This window comes from Anopheles marshallii, chromosome 3 (genome assembly GCF_943734725.1).
Source record: "Anopheles marshallii chromosome 3, idAnoMarsDA_429_01, whole genome shotgun sequence".
In the NCBI taxonomy this organism is placed as follows: Eukaryota; Metazoa; Arthropoda; class Insecta; order Diptera; family Culicidae; genus Anopheles; species Anopheles marshallii.
In genome coordinates, this window is record NC_071327.1 from 83,007,698 (window position 1) to 83,029,064 (window position 21,367).

Sequence of the window (21,367 nt, forward strand, 5' to 3'; positions counted from 1 at the left end):
AATTATATGAAACTGTCTTTAAAATTCATTTTATATGTTACATAATTGCATTTACATTGAACATACAGAAACCAAATACAATAGAACGTCGATTATTCGAGGCCTGATTATCTGCCGGCGGCTTATACGTGAGCTTAAAAATGACAGCTAGTGGAATAATTTTAAACAAGCTGAAACCTTTTTACCGGTAGGCCCGAGAGGAATGATGTTTTCTATAAAGAGATTACCAAGTTAAACTCCCTGAAAAATGTTCCATATTGTTAATAAACACTAACTTCTTATATTAATAACTAGGAATGCATATAGCATAATAACTAGGAATGCAAAATTACACAAACTAATTATTTCTACATTATACAGCAGAAAATGCGAAGAAGTATGTCAAATAGGCAAAAATCTCAAGTGTTGTTTTCCTCGATTCAGAAGAGCTCGAAACACATTGAATAAGGAGATAATTCACTTATCGACATGCAGATAACAAAGATATTTTAGAAGGCATCCGCAAAAGTTACCCAACAATTTATTTCTACAGATAACGAGCAAGAGTGGCAGAACTAGAAAAAGATCAAAGACGTAGAAGAGATAAGATTTGAGAAGCCAACGTAACTGGGGTAGCACAATTAATGTAAAAAATATTGAGTCAAGAAGGCGTTCAAAGTTCTTGATTTTGAGTTTGGTCGGGAGTTAATTACAGCGCAAAGGCGTTTTTGTTTAAAGCAACGGCTGCAGATACGGAGTTCCAGCGGGTCTTGTATTACGGGTTGAAGGTTGGAGGGCTGGATTTAGTTGAAAACAATTTGGAACTGGGGAAAGAACACTCACGCACGGCCAGTGTCGTGAAGTCGTGACCGACCGTCTTGCTAATAGCCCACGGTGAGCCGGGACTGTCAGAGTTGGTCGAATTGAGACTGGGACTATGCGGCACGCGCACACAGACCGAAGGCACTGGGGCCATGGGTGGTACGGAACTACCCCTGGCACCGATGACGATGTTGTTGTTGATGTTGTGGTTGTTGTTGCTACTGCTGTTGTTGTTGTTGTTGTTCGCGGTTACTGGTAGGTCGAGATAATCAGAGGAAGAGTGTCATTAAGAAGGAGGAAACCACCGAGTTGAGCTATGTGAGCTTTGTATGTTTTGTTTTTAAACTATTACTCCTTTTTGGGAAGAAGGATTGAAAGAAGGAAATAGCGTAAGAATGCGCAAGGAACTCGTCTCAGGTGCGAAAATTTCCGTGAACGCTCGCAATAATTCCGATGTTTTACTCAAAATCCAAAACAGAAGCCATACAAAAAAACACGAAAATGGAATCGAATTTGTCGTGACTTGGCACCAACCGAGTCGACTCTGACAAATGCCGTAAAGCAAGGATAGAAATGAGGAAACACTGGGCAACATGGCGTCCATCGAAAAGAGTTTTTTGATTGGGAGCACCCAGCACTCAAAGCTACTAGCCTAGTAGGAACAAGTCTCACGCACACGCAAACACATAAGACAATAAAAAGTTAACCAAAGAGAAATTAAATTTCATACTCTCATTAGAAACGATGTGTACTGATTATTTATTGGTTAAGCCGTTTAGCTAGGATCGTGTACGAAATACAAGATGTTCAACAACAGGAGTAAGAAGAAATGTAACTTAAAAGAAAACTAATTCTTTGCTTACAACGAAAAGGCAAATAGTATGAGTTCCATTTAAAGCTGTATGGGAGAAAACACGATAGCAACAGACAGAGAGAGTTATAGACCGACATATTGATAAAAGAAGAAAAGAGAGAGTAAGGAAACAGGACGAGATACACAGAGAAAGAGGGAGACAGCGAAGGAAACGGATCTGCTGAATCACTTCCTATACCACCTACCTTCCTTCGGAGGTTGATCGGGACTTTGATTTTGGTTCTGGTTCACCACAAAGGCCGAGTTTTCCTCTTTGGTGATGCTCATGTAATAGCAAGTGTCATCCTTCTTCATAATGTGGCGCGGTCCAGGATTGAGCAAGATCGTTTCTTCATAAAACTCAGGCAGCTCTGCGGGTCGCACTCCGACTAAGGCCACTCCGTATCTGCCAATAGAAACGGTATATGGTAGAATATAATTTTGAGTAATCGCTTTCCACTGTCAATACCTCTTTTTCCCGCACTTCCCGCTACTTACTTGCGATGCGAATGAAAGCTGGCGTAGGTGAAACTTTTCCCCTCGTATTCACCGAAAAACCGGCTGTCCCCGAGCACGATGTGATAAATCTCGTTGCCTGAGCATTTGCCGTACAACCGATGCCACTCTTCCGCAGACTGTTGGCCTTCCCTGTAGAAGAAATTGACGCAGATGATCATTTCTTCTGCAGCAGGAAGTTTTTGTAAATTGTTTGCGCGTATGCAGATGAGGAAGGGAAGGATTTAGGTCGCATGACACACAATTAATATTTTTAATGCAGTATAGTTCAATTGCTTTCGTGTTGTAGAACCAGCATGGGTGGTTCCAGTGGATTTGTTATTGTATCATTTCTACCGAAAATATTACAACGATTCAATACTGTACTTCGATGGCGACTACAGGGTAACAGCCAAAAGGTTATTCCTAGTAACTGCACTGACAGGATCTTTGACGAAATCTCAGTACATTTTTAAATTTATATTATTTTTTACCTCTTCGGTTGTTGCTATTTTGTTATACTTACTGTCCCCGTGAAGTGTGTAGCAACAGCGTAACGAGTGTGCTCGCCCCGGGGCATGTGCAGTTGTTAGCGAGCAATGCATATTTGAACTCATCCTCGCAGACGACATGCTCGGCAAACTTTACATGCAGTTTATTCTCTGGTCTATAGAACGGAAGAAAGTAGAAAGTCAACAAGTGACGATGAGCATATTTCGTACTAAAATGCCCAAAGTAAATGGAAACCGGATACTTACCGGAAAATTTGCACATACTGTGGGATATTGGGTGCGAAGTCCTTCACGGCCCAGGAACGCAGAATAGCGTGTTCGTCCGCGGCTGTCTTGTCGGCGTAGCTGCGGGCAGCCAGTATGAAGCACGCCTCAGCTTCGGCCATGCGAGCTCGCGCCAGATCCCCGTCTTTAAGACAGGAGCCCTGAGGAGAAGAATGAAAAGCCCTTGAAAATAGAACATGGGACCAGTTCGTTGGAAAAAAGGGTTGTTTTATACTATTTGGACCGTGTAACTGTATGAGAACTGAAAACAGCAAGAAAGATGCGTGCGTGCTTCTTTCTCTATGAGTATTTTAACAAAACGGAGAAAAAAATAATAAATCTCACGAGTGGTATGTGTAAAAATTAATAGAAACACGCGCAAATCGTGCACCGATTCAAAGCAACTGCCAGTATTGCCAGCATTCCATCCTGGCCCTCGAAAAAGCGTTGTCGTAATGGAGCAACGTGTACTACCGTTTGATCGCGTTTAATTAGATGCGGAATCACGTTTCCCATCAGACGAACGGGCAATCACGACTGTACCTGGATGTAGATGACGCGTTGAGCCCAGATCGGTACCTGCAGGATCATTCGCATGGTGGTGTCGAGTTCCATTGGGCTGAGCAGTACGACGTAGTAGTCCTGCAGCAACGGATGAGCGTAAAACTCGTTCAGGAAGTCCATGATAGTGTCCGCGTGCAGCGTAGTCGAACAAACAACGACGTGCTTCTCACTTTGTGCCCGGTGTGAGGAGTAACTGCCTCCTAGCTTCTGGCGCTCCATCCACGTGAACGCCAGCTGCTCAAACTATCATGCAAAAAGAGAATTGAAGAGCGGGAATGTGAGATACAGTGTGTGTAAGTAAAAGGTTACAACGTAAAACATATTAGCACTGAGAGATGGATCAGAGCATTATCGACTTAATTTTTTTTTGGTTTGCCGGAATAATAATCGCCGGTAGAGCAAGTTGAACACTATTGGAAATGTCATTCTATGTAACAGCAGCACGACTGCCTACACTTGGCGTCACAGCCTCTGTCAACAATAGAGTGCAGGTTGAATTAGAAAGCACTACATGTAAGCTTATTGATTTTCATTACTTCTGTTCAGCCCGTGAGAAAGCTTTTAGACTGTCATGGCATATTTTGAGCCATGGGTCGTGATTGGTCGAGCAGCTTAATGTAAAAAATTGTTACTATAATGGACGATGATTGTAACTTTAGCAGTTAGCTGCAGTAGCTCAAGAAGAATAGTAGGCAATTAACACAGGATGCAGATTTATTGTGAATATTGAAGGACTTATGGATAGACCCATCAGACCATGAAAATTTCAAATTTTAAAATGATGAGAATAAAAAAAACCTTATTATTTATACTAGACGCCATTTTCTTTGGCGTTTTGTTTTGCGCGAGTCTACTCACTTGCGTTGGAAGTACTATCAGTGCTACACAGATCATGATGACCATGAAAAGTTGGGAAGGCCAGATATCAGGCACAAAGTCACCATACCCAACAGTCGAGAATGTTACCACCACGTAATAGGTGCTCTGAAACAGATTGAGGTGTCGATGCCCAGCCCGTTGAAAGTGCTGTATACCGCAAACGCTGTGTGGATGAAAAGAAATATTCCGGAAAGAATGATCGGTAAAGCAATGTCTGGAAGCTCACGTTTTATTAAAACGAGAACACAAAGCTAGAACTACCGGAAGTGTTCAGCATTTTCTAAATCACGAAAGTCGTTGTTGTTGTTCGCGAGTCAGGCTGAAACGCATCGGTAGAAATTGTGAACGGAGGCGTTCATGGGATTGGATTGGATTGTTTAAATTAAATTATTACACCAAAGACATTGAAGTGAAGCGCAAAACAAAACAAAAATAACAAAGAGTGCAGTATCGTACTATTATTTTTCATTCCACTCCATTCCACTATTATTCGGTTCGGCACAGATGGAGCATTGGAACAACAATCTCGTCAGCTTTCACCATCCCAGGGTGTCTCCTGGTCCGGCCCTGACCCGATCGGCCATTTACATAAATAGTGGAAATTTAAATAAAGTAACCAACTATGCAAAGTACCAAAGAGGAGTCCTCCATAGTCGCAATGGTACACAGGCAAATGGAAATAGTAACAAAATAGGAAAAACCTCCATTTGGTTTACTTTGCATTCTTGACTCCGAACTTGAGGAATGCTCGCGTGGTCGTTGGGAAATGGGGATGGGATCTAAAAGCTACGCTTGGGTGATGGGCATTTTATCGCAGGAACCGATTCTGTCGCAATTTAATTATGGATTTTCATAGTGTGTTGCATGTGTGTTTCATACTAGACAACGGGGTTAAACAAGGACAAAAGTGTTGGGTCTAATAGTGCAGACATAAACGTTTTATATGCATTATGGTAAATTTGATTTGTGGAAAGTCATCATCAGGTGATAGGTTTTCGGGTGTGCAACAGTGGGTCATAATGTAGACTCAGCGTATAGAATAGAAATTCGGGAAGGCCAAGGAATGTTTAGGAAAGATAACCAAGTTACCAGAGAACTATTGCACAGAAACTTACCTTGTAAACACTAGACAGAGAAGAGTTGCTGACAGTATCGTTAGTTGTTGTGATAGCGCTGATTGTGACTTTTGCATCGCTCGGTGGAGATCGTTCTGCGGGGCAGAGGAATAGGATGTTAGATTATTAATACCAAAAAAAAGAATAGTTGAAAGTCATGAAATCTTCCATAATAGATACCAGCTTATGGCCCTTCTACAAATTATTACATATGAGAGAAGGACTACAATTAAGCTCTGTTATTTTTTTCATTCCATTCATTACTTCCTTAAGGAATTCTAGAAAGGATTTTATTTGGTCCAGGGTTTTGCACACGACTGCTCGAACAATTATTGATCATCTATCTCACGCTGATTTACTCACAGTACAATCCATTATTATCCAAAAATAACGTATTTTTTTGTATTTTTCGCAGATGTATGCGTGGCCAGTAAAGGCACAGCCTTTCAGCAATAACGACTCACATGGGACAATTGCCAAATGACACTTTAATGTTTGCCTGGCAACGGTACGATCATGAATAAAGCTCTCACTTCAAAGTTTTTCTCATATGATTAGGCAACGATGCAGAATTGCACCCAACAACTTAGACCGAACTAACGTGGCTCATCATCATGGTCTCTTTAGCGTGCTACTGTATGGGTGAAAGGGTGTATTGAGAAAGGTACCGAAAAACGCTTCACCCAAAATGAACGCTCATGTATGCAATAGAATGCTTCGTATAGCAATTTTTTTATGCTTCGTGAGTATGAGGAGTTATCCCTGAAGCCAATGACGTTTAACGTCATGCCAGGCGTCATTCTGTGTTAGTTTTAGCATTGACTACTCTCGAAATGCTCAATGTGGAATAAACCGGTCGCTGGCCACAATCGTTTCGCAAGTTTTATGAAATAATACACCCTCCAAGAGCGCCCAGAGAACCAGAGAATGAGTTGGTCGTAAAAATTTGATATGATAATAAAATAAAAATGAATGAACCATAATCAAAACGTTGCTGGCGTAGCACAGGTTCTTCTAGCATACACACTTAAAGTAGCGAACGATTACTGAAAGGGGAAAGCAGGGGAAGGGGGGGGGGGGGGGGATTGTGAGCCGAAAAGACAATGAGTATAAAAGGTTGCGGAGCACTGCTAGCAAGAAGCGTTTGTGAAATTATCGCATCTTCATGTTGTCGAGTCGACTTAGAGCAATGCCCCCCATCAAGCATAGGATCTAGGGAAAACATGGTGCGCTTTTGGTTAACTGGAACAAAAAGGTCCAACAAACAGGCGGGGTCATAGGGGACTTTTACACTAATGAAAGAAGGGGCAGATAGAAATAGAGAGAGAGAGAGAGAGAGAGAGAGATAATGGTGATGAAAATGTTGAAGTCAAATACTTACAAACATGTTCTCGAGCGATCGTTTAGCGAGCCAGCAGTTAAGAAACACTGGAATGAATAAGTTCCTGAATGGAGGCCATAAAATCTGTTCCATGGGTATACATAGGTCATGATTAAATGCCAGAAATCATGAAATGAAATCAAAACCCAAAAACAAAAAAAAGAAAAGAAGAGAAAGAGAGTGAGAAAAAACGGTTAAACACGCATCATTTATTCTTAATTCTCTATTGAATCAGTGCGCTACGCGATATACTTGTAGTTGAAATCTATCTACACATCTTCACCAATTGAAAACTACGTTTTCTTATCAAGTCGGCATCTAAATACACTGGAAAGTGGGTACTTTTTAGAATGATGAAGAAAAACGCGTTCCAAGCACTCTGTCCGTGAGTTTGAAAAGATACGGGAAGTCACACAACACAAATGCACAAAAACACACTACACATAAACAAACTGCACACTTTTGTAAGTTCATCAACGATAATTGAGTAGGACCGTTTGTTCGTGAGAGGAGCATTAGAATCATTTATCTTACCGTCACTGTGAATGGTATCGTTGTAACGAGCTCCAGAATAAAATGAAACGATAGAATTTGCTGCCAGATGTTGCCCTGTAATGAGAGATAATGTATGTGGTGAGTAATGAATGTGATCACAACCAAGCAAGGAACTTATTGTATTTTTGTTCACTTCACTTCACTTTGTTCAAAAGTTCTGTTCACAATAAAGATAAGACTTATAAAATTCATCGATGATTTTACATAATACTCTGCTCGCTCAAACTTACTTGATCGTATGAAATTCGCAATCATGTGTTTATAGTTTGCTTGTTTATGAAAATCTTACGCTCAACTAAGTATCTACTAAATGGTTCTCGAGCTATTTGATAAGAAGATCTGAGTGCGTTAATCATTTTGGATCACTAATTAGACAGACCCTGCAAACTAACATGGTATTGCACCTTATCTCTGCTCATTAGAGCACTGTTAGTGGTCCTATCCCGAGTAAGTTCGAGACGTAATGAGATATATCGCATCCAATACCACATTTACCTTATATCCTAGGTACGCCATGAGCAGCGCTTCTGTGAGTGAAACAAGTGCCAGCACCAACTGAACGGCCCACAGCTCGGTTGGCCGATTAACCCATAGGATCGCGTCCCAATTGATGATGGGATCTTCCTGAAATGCTTCCTCGGTACGTGTTGCCGACCACAAGAATTCCGTTTTGTTGCCCACCTTACAGCCGTAACTGGAAGAAAACGAATGCAGAATTCGGGATGTAGATTTAAATGTTTTAATAATAAAAAACAAAACACATTATAAGCATACAATATATTGAAAAACTCTTAGAACCGGGTCATAAGGTACGCAATCTACAGAAAGGAAGGGTGTGACCGTCGTTATGTTGTAAATATCGTTGGAAGTTCATTCTGACCATGCTGATGTCATTTTTGGATATTCCCCAGAGTTCCTTTACGGAACAAAGACGCACGTATGTTTGCTGTTAAAACGCTCGTTTCAAATGTTCTGTTCTAGGTGAAGCGAGAAAAGCACTGGTCACGTTGAGTTTCCAGTTTCAAAGTTCATGGAATATTCATGTCAACATTAATTGAATTTATTTCCACCCGGTTTCTTTCTTTTAAGGATGGTATGTTGTACGCGCTTAAGTGTGGTTGTCTCTCAGTCGCTGTTCAATTGGGACCTTTAATACGTTTTTAACCAAAACAGACGGGTTGTTGGAATCCTGTTAATGATGACTTTAAAATTATAGCTTCATAGAAGTAAGGTGATCCATAAACGTTAAACCAAGTATGTATCATCATGGAGCATATCAAGCGTTGCATAGAGAGTTGCATGCATATTATATCACAGCATCGACACCTTTCCGTATACTTAGCCTGATGTGACGCGCACACAACAATTGTCTCTCAAATCCAAGGATTCCACAGATCCGTTTCATTGTATGGGATGGTTGCAAAAATTAGAACTCCTTTTCGAACAAGAACAAGTTGAGTTGTTGGACAAACAGAACAGCTCCACATACACATTGTTACTATAGCTCTCACACTCGCGTTCATGTTCATTTGAAAATTCCATCAAATATTAACATTTTTATTGTTTTTCCCCTGCGCAACGTACAAAACATCCCGTGGAACTTCATTAAAACCAAAGGTGAACCCGGTTCCATTCGGTCATATAAAATCGGACAGAAAAAAGTTTCCACCTTCTTTGTTGTTGCTTCTCAGGGGACGGAGAAAGGACTGCTTATGATTGACAACGACCGTCCAATGTTCCTGCTAGTGTTGGGAGTTTCCCTTTTGGAGGAGGCTCAAAACGGACTATCTATAGAATTTGTGTTTTGAATATGGAAATGGAAACCTTTATACAAGCATATTAGTAACGGGAACGTTGACATAGATACTGTAATATAATATGCATGTGATAAAATTCATTTTGTTCATTTAAAAACAGAAAATAATAAACGTTACTCTTGCATAATTAACAAGTAAATTGCATTGAATGCATATTTATTAGCCGTATGCTACAAAGTCCTCCTCAGAGAAACTCTAAAAAATTATAGCAAACCATACGCTACCACTGTTATGTGGAATATAGGTATACGTGAATGTTACGAAAATTTAGCATCTTTTGCATTCTACCGAAGCAACGATAAGGATAGTTAGTGGTATACATTCAAACAAAATTTCATCCTGCTGGAACATAGTGCCAAGTATGGTTCGCTTCATAATTAGGTTAACTAGAACATATTGGTGTTGGATTGGTAAGGATGAAGGACAGAGCAGGAAAAAAACAACTCGCTTGTCTAGCTGCTAGCGTGAAAGCAAACCAACACGTTGCACACCATCCGCCTTGTTCCGATATCCAGCTTAGGTACAACCGTTAACGATTATTAACACCGTCATCGACACGGAACATGAAAGTTTAAATTAATGGATTAAGTGGTTTTGTACGACGATGCCTTAGTGATCCAGGTCATTTGGTATGATTCGACGGTAGTGCAGGAAGGCAACAGAGGTTTTCTATTCGTTTTAATTCACACACACACCTTTATTGACCCTGTCTGAAACGTACTATGGATTGGTACATTTTGAATGAGCTATGTGACAGCGACATTGATGAATACACGATTCAGTATCGATTTTTATTAGTTTCGTAGCAATAGTTCTCTACTTACCAAGTTGCAAACGTTGGATTCAGATCCGTAACTACCCGAAATATGTATAGTATGCAAGTTAATAACTTAAAGAATAAATTTGCGATACGGATCCTTAAACCTGTGGACGAAGCAGAGTGATATAAAAAGAGGTAAATTATTAATTTATTTTATTATAGATTTTTTTTTCTTTCTTTTTGCATCGTGAATCACGAATATTAACAGCAAAATATTCGTAAAATATCGTTTTTCACTCAAACTGTGGCCTTTGTTGGCCCAATGTATCCCCTACAATTTTCATCGCTTTCGAAAACCGGAAGTCGTTTAGAAAAAGGTTTTAAAATTTGATTCAATCAATAGCAAAATGAAAGTGCGGGTTGAAAATGTCCGAAAATAGGTTTTTTTTATGTTCGATACCATTCTCGTAGTGAGAGACAATCGATAAAACTGTTTTATGCTGAACAGCGAAGAAAGATAATTATTTAGAAGAACTTCATCTGATGTATTACTTGATTCTCGATAAACCATTCAGGGAAGTACTGTACTGATTAATCGACGGCTAGCAAGAAAGGGGTCACGTGAGAAACACTGGGAACATATTGTTGTAGGGATGTTTGTATCGTTGTTACATTTTTCCCATCCTCACTACTGCCGGTAACTGATTGATACCTTGAAAACTTACGTTGAGGTTAGATTTAATACTTATAGTATATTAAAAACACGTGTTTACTTACTTGATCGTTGATTCTTTATAAAATATAGTTGCAGTCTTTCTTTGAATGTGTTTTCATTTACATAATATTCTACCCGTACTCTGAAAAGAGAAAGAGAGAAAAATGACATGAATTATAATGTTTAGTGTGTTGGAAATAAGGTGTAGGATCGTTCAAATAGATGTGAATTAAATCGATTTCACAGGGACACATTTGAAACAACTTGTTACATGCCTGGTTAGTAATGCTAAACACCTTTACTTTCTTAGTTAATAGTTGATAGTTTAACTGTTAGTAATGATGACTGTTAATATGAGGTAAAAACTCAACTAACTGAGACTAGCAAAAGTTTCGTCTGTAAGGATCAGAACAAGGATTGAGGAGCCGCTCTACGAGCTGCCCGGCTAACTTACTGTCGTGAAGCAGGTTAGACTCGCCAAGGTCCGGGGGGTTAGTCACGTCATGAGAATGACACCGGAAGACCCAGCTCGTAAAGTCCATTGTGTTCATATACATAGGCAGAGGAGGCGTGGTAGACCCAAATTGAGATGCAATTATGACGTTGATGAGTTCGCCAGAGAGGTCGGGATTATGGAATGGCTGAGGACAGCGCTAGACCGTGAGCGGTTTCTCTTGCAGTGGAGGACTCCTGCAACAGGCCAAGACGGTTGTAGCACCGGATTAAGTCAAAGTAAGTGCTATTCTGTATGCTAAGGATGTTGTTTATCTCAGAAACAGGAGCAATACGTTCCATTCATTTATCACCCTTTGAGTTAAGCACATCACTTAAAGGCTCGACAGGTTTTGTTATTCAAATTGCTTCAAAAAATGTTTCTTTTCACTGTTGGAGGCATCGAGACTGTTAAAGTAATGGAATCGATCCCGGTCGTACCACCCAAATTTCCATCGACACATCAGCTGCCCCGTGACATGGTAAATCAAAGTCGTATCCCAAAACTTGGCCGCATGCCAGATCTATGTTATATCGTTGTGACACGAAAATAAAACCACGCACACGTTATAAATAGAAATCAAATACTTCCGTAAACCATATCTTGAACACAGAACCATCATCCTGTGGGTCATGGACTTCGTCAGTTCCATTTAATGTTAGTAGAATAGAGTTAAATTATTTTTGTAAGATATTCTTTATTAAACCAACCGTCTACTTCGTTGATGACGTCGTTAGTCAGAATGTTACGCAGGTCTGGGAAAACTTTTAACAAAGAAATTTTTATTTGTCTTTTAGATCAGGCAATACCTGATTCGAAAAAGAACAATGCCACTGAAACGGGAAAAATCACAATTCAAAAGGTCACAAACCTTTTCCAATCGATTTCTTTTTTGCATAGATTCATTAGCCAAAATGTCAAATGGATGGCGAGTCTAGCCCGCTTTACGACAGTAAGTTCGCCGTGCAGTTAGTGGAGTGCCTCTTCAATTGCCCTTCGACACATACGAGGCCAAATATCCTTCTGAGCATCTTCCTCAACGATGCAGTTTTACCACTAAACGTTACAAAATACAGCCCGAAACACCAATACTTTCCCTTTCCAACAATACAGCACAATAATTTCTTTAAAATAGCAGTTCAATTTTTATTAGAGTCGATTTCGGTTTGATTGTATGGGGTTATCAATTTAAATTAAAATCTCACCATTTCAACCTCAGAAGCATTTATCAGTATTTACAAGAAATGAAACCATTTTGATTTTTCCTAAAAAGAATTAAATGCGAAAGCTGCTATACTACCAGCGGAGGTGTCGTGAACGAAAAGAGGTGTAGTGAAAATGAATGTGATGGAAATTGGATGCTTGTTATCAATGCAATCAAACATTGGATAAGGAAATGCCTTTTTCAATGTTTAGTAGAGTGCATGTGAATGCAATTTTATCTTCTCAAAATCATTTTTGTGTTCATTAGAATATTTCTCCTTATGTGGGAACTATGAAAATATAATTACATAAAATATGTTAGAGGCTAAACCGCGCGTTTGCTTATACTTTATTTATTTCAGTTTTATTTCCGGTTGCAACATTCGAGCACCAATGCCATCAGTGGGAAAAGTGTATGTTATTGGGTCTTAATCGCAGGATGTATGGCAAGCTAAAACCAGCTAAATTTAAAACACTTTCATTACACAGTCAAGTGTGCCATTGAAAAGAGTGTTCATCTCTTATTGGCTAACAAATGGACTGAAGGGCGACGTCATTAGCGACGGATTTACTGAGTTACCAAAATTTCAAATTTGCTAAGCTGCTATACCAATTAAAAATGAAAAAAATATAGCGACGGTGAAAACGAACTTAAATTCTGCTTATGCAAAGGAGGCGCCTGGTTATTTGTATTATGCCGCTTATAAAAAAAACACAGAATGTGAATAAAAAACAGCTGTTGATGTAATTTTTGGTGTTAATTATTATTATTGGGCTGCTTCAAATACAGATTTAAATGAAATGAAAAAAAAATGAAAATTGAGGGAAAATTGAGAAAAAAACAAATAATAACCATCGAACTGAATCGCATTTTAATGATGACTACATTTCCCGCTTTGGTTTTTAGCTTTGTTTGCTTGTACAAATAAAAGTATCGCTTGCACATTTTTTGTGGTCATAAGGTTTTTGTTGGTAAAAAAAGGCTTTCTTTTCTTTTTAGTTCCAAGATTTGATTCCTTATTCGTAAGATAAATTCTAATCATATTCAATGAGCATGGAAGCATATTTGGCAGAACACGAAGCAACACGCGAATCCTAGCGCCATGTATCTTACGTTCACTAGGAATGTATCTTTCAGTGAAGTTTAAGGGATTTACATGCGTTCATGTGCGAGTACGCGCTCAAAAATCATTTGTAGCCTTGGATTGTCCATGCATTCAGGCGTACCGGTCGATTCGTTTGCCGTACCGGGATTTGCAAGATAATAAATTGGATAAATGATGATCAACATAATCTAGATAGGAGACTTCTTCTTAAGTATTTGGGTGCGTCGAGTATTCCATCGTGGTGTTCGAGCCATTGCTAGGGAAAACATATTTTTTATATATAGGCGAGTACCCGCCCCTCTGTATCTATGAATCGGCCTTTTGTAACAAAAAAATGTTAGAGAGCAGAGGAACGTGCAGCACCAGTAGTAGTATTAGTAGTGCTTCCAAAGAGAAGACAATATAGATAAACTTATTTGTTAAGATAAATGTGAAATACAAATTTGTTTCGTTTTTCTGTATTCCGGATGTTGCTTATTATTTCTTATTTATAAATTAAACTGCAATTTGCTGCCAGCAAAGGCGATGTCACAAAATTCTGCTCAAGATCTAGTACCAAAGGTCTGGTCTAGAGAATGGAACGTTTTCAAACGAGATATACTTCACCGATGGAACATTCTATTGACAAATTCTATTCCGAAAACAGTAAGTCCGTTGTACGATGGCGCAGACACCGAATTAAATTTGAAAATTCATTTCTCGTCCAATGACAGCAATGCAGTGGGATTCAGAGTCGGATTAAATACTGCAACATTGCTACAGTCGGCACATTGGCGGGATGAGGAAATGCATATTTTATCTATTGGAAAGTACGTTTCGTACTGATGACTATGGTAACATGCCAGAGGAAAATGGACCATGAACGAGGTTATCAATGGCATAATACAACGTAATGGAACATTATAATTATATTCTAGATTACCTTATGTTCTTTGCACAATTTTGAGATTCACTAAAAACAACTAATTTGTTTCGGCAATAAGCCCTCACCGTGCTACGTGTTAAATGAAAAGGTTTTGTTCTGTGTTTTCCACTTATTCCTGGCTCAGCGTAACATTCACTTAATCTAAACGGAAAAATTAATGAACATTGTTTGTCGCAGCTGTTTCTAGTAATAATTATCCATTATTATTGCAGCTCGAAGGTGACAGGGGTGTATGGTCGACGAGATGCGCTGAGAAGCTTGCAGTCGGCGCATACTCAATGTTCAAAAATGTGAACAAACCATCCTGATGACGAGGATTGTGTCCCGATGCTTTACCAACACCAAGGAAAATGTCTTGTTGAAGAAAGTTATGTATTGTAGGTATTTCCAAAAGCTTTGTTTATGGAACAAGGGAGTGGTGGGGACATTGATCTCCAACTTTTCCAAGCGCTACCTCAGTAGTATTTCCTTATGGTTGCTGAACTTTTTCAAATACAATTTGTTGGTCGTTGATAGAACCGGACAACCGGGAGAAAAATGGAAAATCGACCTGGACACGATTATTAGCATTAGTAAGAGAGGAGGTTTGAACCTTTACTGTTGAATGAAGATATGAAAGCAAGGAAGAAATCTGAGGCCAACCAAGCTGTCATTCAGGCAAAGTCATTTTCAGCACTTTTGGTGATAACAATGGTAGATGGATTCTTATTTTCCTTCCCTTGGGTAAGGTTTTTCCGGCGGCATTTATTTTTTTTATTTTTTTTATTTTTATAGCAAAGCATTTATTGGGGCGTTGGTCAGTTGAGAAGACAAAGGAAAATAATAAAACAAGGAATGACTAATTGTTTCAGTGGTAATATTCACAAAGAATCTGTTCCGTACAGGACAGATTTCGAGGCAATTTGGTGTGAAATGAGTATTTGAAATTTATGTCTACCTGTACTTTTGCCTTGGAACTTCCATGTGCAATACGTTTTTTTCTATGTCTATAAAATTTCTATCTAGCTGTTTGTCAGAATACTGTTATCAAGTTTGTAGTAATTCTCCGGCCGTACTAATTCTCTTCCGTGGGTTGAATTAATGTACAGCTGGTAAAAGTATTGGTTGTAGTACAATGGTTACAAGTAGAGATGGGCGAAAATAATCGACTCTCTTATGCAGGGTAATTCTTTCAAAAGAACGAACGAATCGATTTTTCATACTTTTTATTCACAACTCTTCAAAGGGGTGAAAAATAATTTTCGTTTTGCACTGGTATAAGCGATGCCAACGGTTCTCTTCTATTTCTCGCTAGTAAAGAGAGAACGACAGATTGACTGTGTCTTTATCGGACGCTTCTGATACCTTTGTTTTATTTATGAGATGATATTTTCAGGAGAGAATATCAGTTGCGCAAGCCACTTTCGTTGCTTATATATCATTGTCGTTTTGTGTTGTTCTTTACCGATCAGCGAAAACAGTACACCTAATTAGACAACAAGGTGGGAGAATCGAGTTTATTGGTGTTAGAATAGACTCTCGAATTGCATTGACTGAAACACTGTCTTAAAGTGTTTTTACACGATCGCAACTTTCGCTTAACCGCAACTGTCAAACGCTTTTTTTACCGAAACGTTGGATTAAACATATAAGAGATATAGACAGAGACTATCTGAACGATTTGCTTATAGCAAACAAGAAAATGATAAATTCGCTCGATGGCACATTCCCTGCACCAGTCATACACATAAGGCACAGGTAGTTCGTCCAACAAATTATAGACGTTTGCTTAACCTGTACGCCTGGTAAATCTATTATCTGAAATAAATTCCCAAACATTTAGCCCACCAAACAAGCTCGAGGTTGTGCACGTGCAAGCTTCTGCAAAAGTTTAAAATTTTACTCATTTGCCATTTCGCTCATCCAAGCTCATTTTTCATCATTCATTTGCGGTAAATTGAGCCTTAACCAAAGATGATTCAAGTCCTAGCGCGCTTTTCGCTTGGGGAAACTTAATTACAAATTTGCATTTCCGTGAGTTGCTCCTTCTTTGCTGACCCTGCTCAATCCACTAAATAACACGTTCGATGGCAGACGGGTCCAGGGTAGTGACAATGAGAACGGCGCAAAACGGGACCTTCTTCCCGGGAACGGGCCCACGAATGGGGATGAATGTTTTTCACTTGAGAGTAACATTTGCAAACCATCGCGCAGATGAAAGCTCTACGGGTCGGATTACACCGAATAATAAGAGTAATTTGTTTCGGTCGGAGCATGTAAATTGGTATTTCGAAATGTTGTTTCTTTTTGCAGTAGGTTGTTTTTAGGTGTCTCCGACCTGGGCAAATCATTTCATCGGAGGTAATGAATGGAGTAATTAAAGTGAAACGAAACGTATTTCGTTAAGGTGAACAAGGTGTCTTGTCTTGTGCGTTGTAAGTTTTATATACGTAAGATATGGGACTAGGCTTTCATTAACAACCCTGTGCTGTGCTGACAACGCGTGTTGTGATTGTTACGTACTATGTAACCAAGCACTAGAGCGTAACAAATAGTAAGTTAGCAAATTGTGTGTAGCAAATGTTGCATATGTACAAATGTAGCTTATGTAACAAATAGCAATAAGTATTGATTTCATCTTGACCTATTGATTTTTTATTGAGATAAAGAAAAGAAAATAAGCAAATCGTTAATCTTGAAGCAAAATATAACGGATAAATAATAAGAATAACATATCGTTGTATGGTAAAGGCAATTTGCTGCAATTGTATGCAATTATATGCATATTTGGATCAAAATTCGAACAGTATAGCTTTCGGCAGTATAGTGCAACTGTTTCGGCAAAAAACAAAAAAAAAACACCTATTGATTGATTATTAGTGTCATTCTCATGACGTGACCAGTCCGTAACCGGAGCCTGGTGAATCTAAGCCACTGCAGCCGAACAGTAAGTTCGCCGTACAGCTCATAGAGTTTGTCATTGTAGCTGCTTCTCCATTGTCCTTTAATCCGATTATTCCAAACAAGCCGAAGTTGAATCCAAATGTATCAGTGCAATAGTTCACATCATAATTACAATGTACAAACACTTTTTGTTTCACTTTACTTCCTTCCCACCGATATAGTTTCCATAACATTTGCTCTGGAGTAGAAAACACCCTGTCGCTAGGGGCATTCCACCGCAGCCATGGGTCTTCCTTTAACTTTAGAGTTTTTACGTTTTAATATGAGTTGAGTTCTGTTGATACTTTTTCCTCGAATTGCCTTTTTCTATTTTTGTTTTTGAATATCGTTTGAAAACGATTCAAATCTTCTAATTATTATGTAAACTAATACGCTAAGAGCACTGATACATGTGAACTAAACTAACAAAATCATTGTCCATTATGCGAACAACCGAAAGAAATTAATTTTTTTTATGTGCTGCAAACTGGTTGAGTTACCGAACAAATAGTTTTTTTGGGGGCAAAACCGCATTCAACACCTGGGTACATTCTGGAACAAAATCCGAGCTAAATGCCCAGAGTAAAATTGAGAGTAAAATCCAGAGTAAAATCCGGAGTTAATTCCGGACTAGAAGGGTGCAGGGGGTGCTCGATTGATTAAAAAACAGAAAAAGAAATGCTTGTTGTAACATTTTACGTATTTTCTTCTAACATAACACCAAAGTTCAAGCAATCCTCTGGGAAAAACGCGCGATAAAATATGCTTCACCGAAAGTGTTTCGAAATCCTTCAGGCGACATGTGAAAATTTCTTTCCCTTCTCAACTGGCCGCCTCCATTCCCCTTCTCACCTTATTCACCATTTATTCTTACGGTTTGAACGGTAATATTTGACAGGCCATGAAAGGAGTGCCGGTGCAGTAATATGGATAAAAATGGCAAGACGGTATCTACCACATATGTAGAGGCACCACATATGTATATTTGTGTGGTTCATGCGATATTTCGTTTGTCCCGGTAGCAGCATTTTGTTCTCCTCCATTAGTTCTATCACATTGTACAACTCGAACGTTTCACAGAGTTCTAGTAACACATTCAAGCAGAGCGGAACTTTGTATATAGTACTGTGCTATAATACCCGTTAGTTTTCCACTACATCTTGTGGAATGTTTTTTCCCGGTCTTCTATCTCGTTACCCTTGGGACAGCGGGCAATCCACGTGGCGCACAATGACAGCGTCACGCCGATAGGGTTATCACATTGCATGGAAATTGTAGCTTTGAATTTCCTTTTACTATACAGGATTAGAGAAACAAAAATATTGAGAATAAACTTGACATGGTGACCAACAGAGTGTGGGGTTTTTATCGTTTTATAATACTTATCAGATGCTGCCGAGAGTTTTTTTTTTCTGTTGCTTTGCAAATCTTTGCCATGGTATAATCATGGCAGCTATTTTATTACTCTCAATAACAGCATGTCACTATTGTGGAACTAGACAAATGTAGGTGGATATGAAAAATTGCCAGTTCGTATGGACATGTGGGGAAAGGTATATAATAACACACCACGGACTTATATGGTGACCAATATATATATGATATAATATAAAAATAAAATATAATGATATTAACATGTTCTTCCTTTTTATGCACAGTATCATTTTACATTGTAATCGCCAGTTGAAAGCAAGAGGCAGCAGTATCACATGCGTAAGCGTTTTCTTTTCTGTAAGCTTTACAAACTAGTAAAATAAAGACATAATGAACAATAAATGTTAAACTCAGTCTTGCTGAACTAACCGGTGCACTTCTGCTAACACTTTCTCAGTACTTCTTGCGAACTTGCTCTTTGGAAAAGAAGATAGGGAAGGTGTGCTTGTGTTTACGAGCACTTGCGACACAGGAAACTGAAGAAAGAATCCTATTTATGTCTGGGTGATTTCATCTGGCGTTCAAAGAACGATTTATTTTCGGGTTATGTTTTTTTCGTTCCACTGCATCGTAGCGAAATTTCGTGAGAATCGTGAGAAATTTTTCAAGATCAAGAAAAATAACGATTTGCGAGTGTCGGCACCTTATCATAAGATTGTTTGGAAGTTCGAAGTATATTTTTAAAAGAAAACATTTACAATTGACGAGAAAATCAATTACTTACAATAAATGGTAGCTCTTAAAATTAAAGCTACACTGTACATCAGTCTCGAGGCACACTTTTATTTTATCTGGTTGATGTATAAATGGCACTTATAACATTCCACTCGACCGTAAATAAAAGAATAATAAGTCCGAACAGGCCAATAGTCATTTTTTTTTTCGGTTCTATTTATAGTACTCGCATTGTGAATGCTCGTTCTCTCATATGTGGAACCAACGATCGTTATGGAAAATGAAACTGGATATCACCGAGATGTGTCCGCTTCATGAAGAATAAAAATTACTCTAGATTAAAACAATCGTTCCCATGTAGTGTCCGGGAATGGGATGTGTCCTAGTTCACGCATGACTAGTATATGTGGTGCATGCCTCACATCGGGCATCCTTTGAGAATATTACATCAAATTCGTATCATTTCGGAATGCTTGTTATTGACTTAAAAAACAACAAAAACAGAAAATCGAATATTTTAAAAAGAGAGTTTTTGCAATAGTAACCTTGGTATTTTATCATATGAATCCCATGATGTCAAGCAGTTGTAGGATGAGTAGCGACTGGTTGCTGCCATAATAAATTCCCTCGGACAGTGAAACGAAGATGAGCTTCTCCGTGCATGGGGCATAGGAATCGCTTTGCTTCACGCACACTACCACAACACGTACGACCGCTAAACTAGGTTGCTGTTTTATTTGTTACCGATTTGATTTTAGGGTGTTGTAGATTAATTGGTCGTGTTTCACTTGTTTTGTTAAGCTTCCTGTATTGCCGTAAGCTACCACTCGATTACAACGAAATAAAAACCATATACTTCACTATATTGCACTTTTTGGCACTTTGTCTCGGTGTTTCTGTATTTCCAAAGGGGTGGATTGGCGATATGCTGTTAATATCATCAAACGTTCAGGCAGGGGGCGTATAGAAATCCATCAGAACTTTTCTTCTACCCACAGTGCCACTAACACTAAAGAGCTCGGGAGGTTATGGTAAAACAATTTCCACATCACACGATCTGACAGGAAACTTTTCAGAAACTGTAAGAACCGAATACAATGCAACTTTAACAGTGAAGGAGAAATCACATCCAAATCGTTGGTTTTTGCACTGTTTCAGTTCAATGTTCCACACTAAAAGATCCCAAACGACGATTGGGACGTCACGATTGGCAGGGTTGGCTCGGTGGAGTGCTGAGTAATATGGATCCTGCCTGTAGCCAGCAACACGTTCCTACACCCGTCAACGTCATTACTGATAGTGATATGAAATATAATCAATATTTGTTGATAGTCCGGTATCGGGACACACAGTTTTGATGGAGATTGAGGCATTGTTTTGGGAAGTGCGGTGCCATCTAATGGTAGTGCTTTGCGTGTGTGTCAGACTTGCACAGTTGGTAAATCGTTAAGGCAGGGTTGCGGGTTCATGTTTTCCCAAAACGAGGAAAGCATTGCGTGTGAAAATGAGTAAAATATTGGCTGAACACCGATAATTCCATTGAGCCACTTTCACATTACACGTGGAGATGTTTTTTTGTGGTACTGTGTTTTTGTGGTATGGTTTTTGTGGTAAACAATGCGTTTCAGAACTTCTGTATTATTATTGCTTCGATGGTACGTTGAGATCACAGATAGCTTTTAGCTTTTGTTTAGCTTTGAACATTCGTTGCTCAATGCTTGCAAATTTGCACATGCAGAGTATATTTTTATTTTCTTATAACTTATTACAGCGAGGCTGTGTTGCACTGCTTCATGATATAAAACCGTTACGAAACATATCCAATTCGTTTTTCAAATATCATTCTCTTGGTCAAACTCAAAACCGAAACTAATTTCCGTTTTTCAACGAATGCTAAA

The 21,367-nt window shown here is 38.9% G+C and overlaps 1 protein-coding gene across 1 annotated transcript in view; it reads right to left on the bottom strand.

Moving 5' to 3' along the window:
- The window catches only part of LOC128714716 (potassium channel subfamily T member 2), a 43,193-nt gene that overhangs the window by 15,740 nt on the left and 6,086 nt on the right, over positions 1–21,367 (bottom strand). The window contains exons 2-14 of the mRNA XM_053809596.1: positions 10,774–10,853; positions 10,061–10,160; positions 7,915–8,113; positions 7,399–7,473; positions 6,865–6,948; positions 5,484–5,578; positions 4,348–4,531; positions 3,469–3,732; positions 2,908–3,086; positions 2,676–2,816; positions 2,153–2,302; positions 1,861–2,060; positions 823–1,053 (exon numbers count right to left, since the gene is read on the bottom strand). Of these exons, the coding sequence (XP_053665571.1) occupies positions 823–1,053; positions 1,861–2,060; positions 2,153–2,302; positions 2,676–2,816; positions 2,908–3,086; positions 3,469–3,732; positions 4,348–4,531; positions 5,484–5,578; positions 6,865–6,948; positions 7,399–7,473; positions 7,915–8,113; positions 10,061–10,160; positions 10,774–10,853 (1,982 nt within the window). The remainder of the gene's footprint in view (positions 1–822; positions 1,054–1,860; positions 2,061–2,152; positions 2,303–2,675; positions 2,817–2,907; positions 3,087–3,468; positions 3,733–4,347; positions 4,532–5,483; positions 5,579–6,864; positions 6,949–7,398; positions 7,474–7,914; positions 8,114–10,060; positions 10,161–10,773; positions 10,854–21,367) is intronic.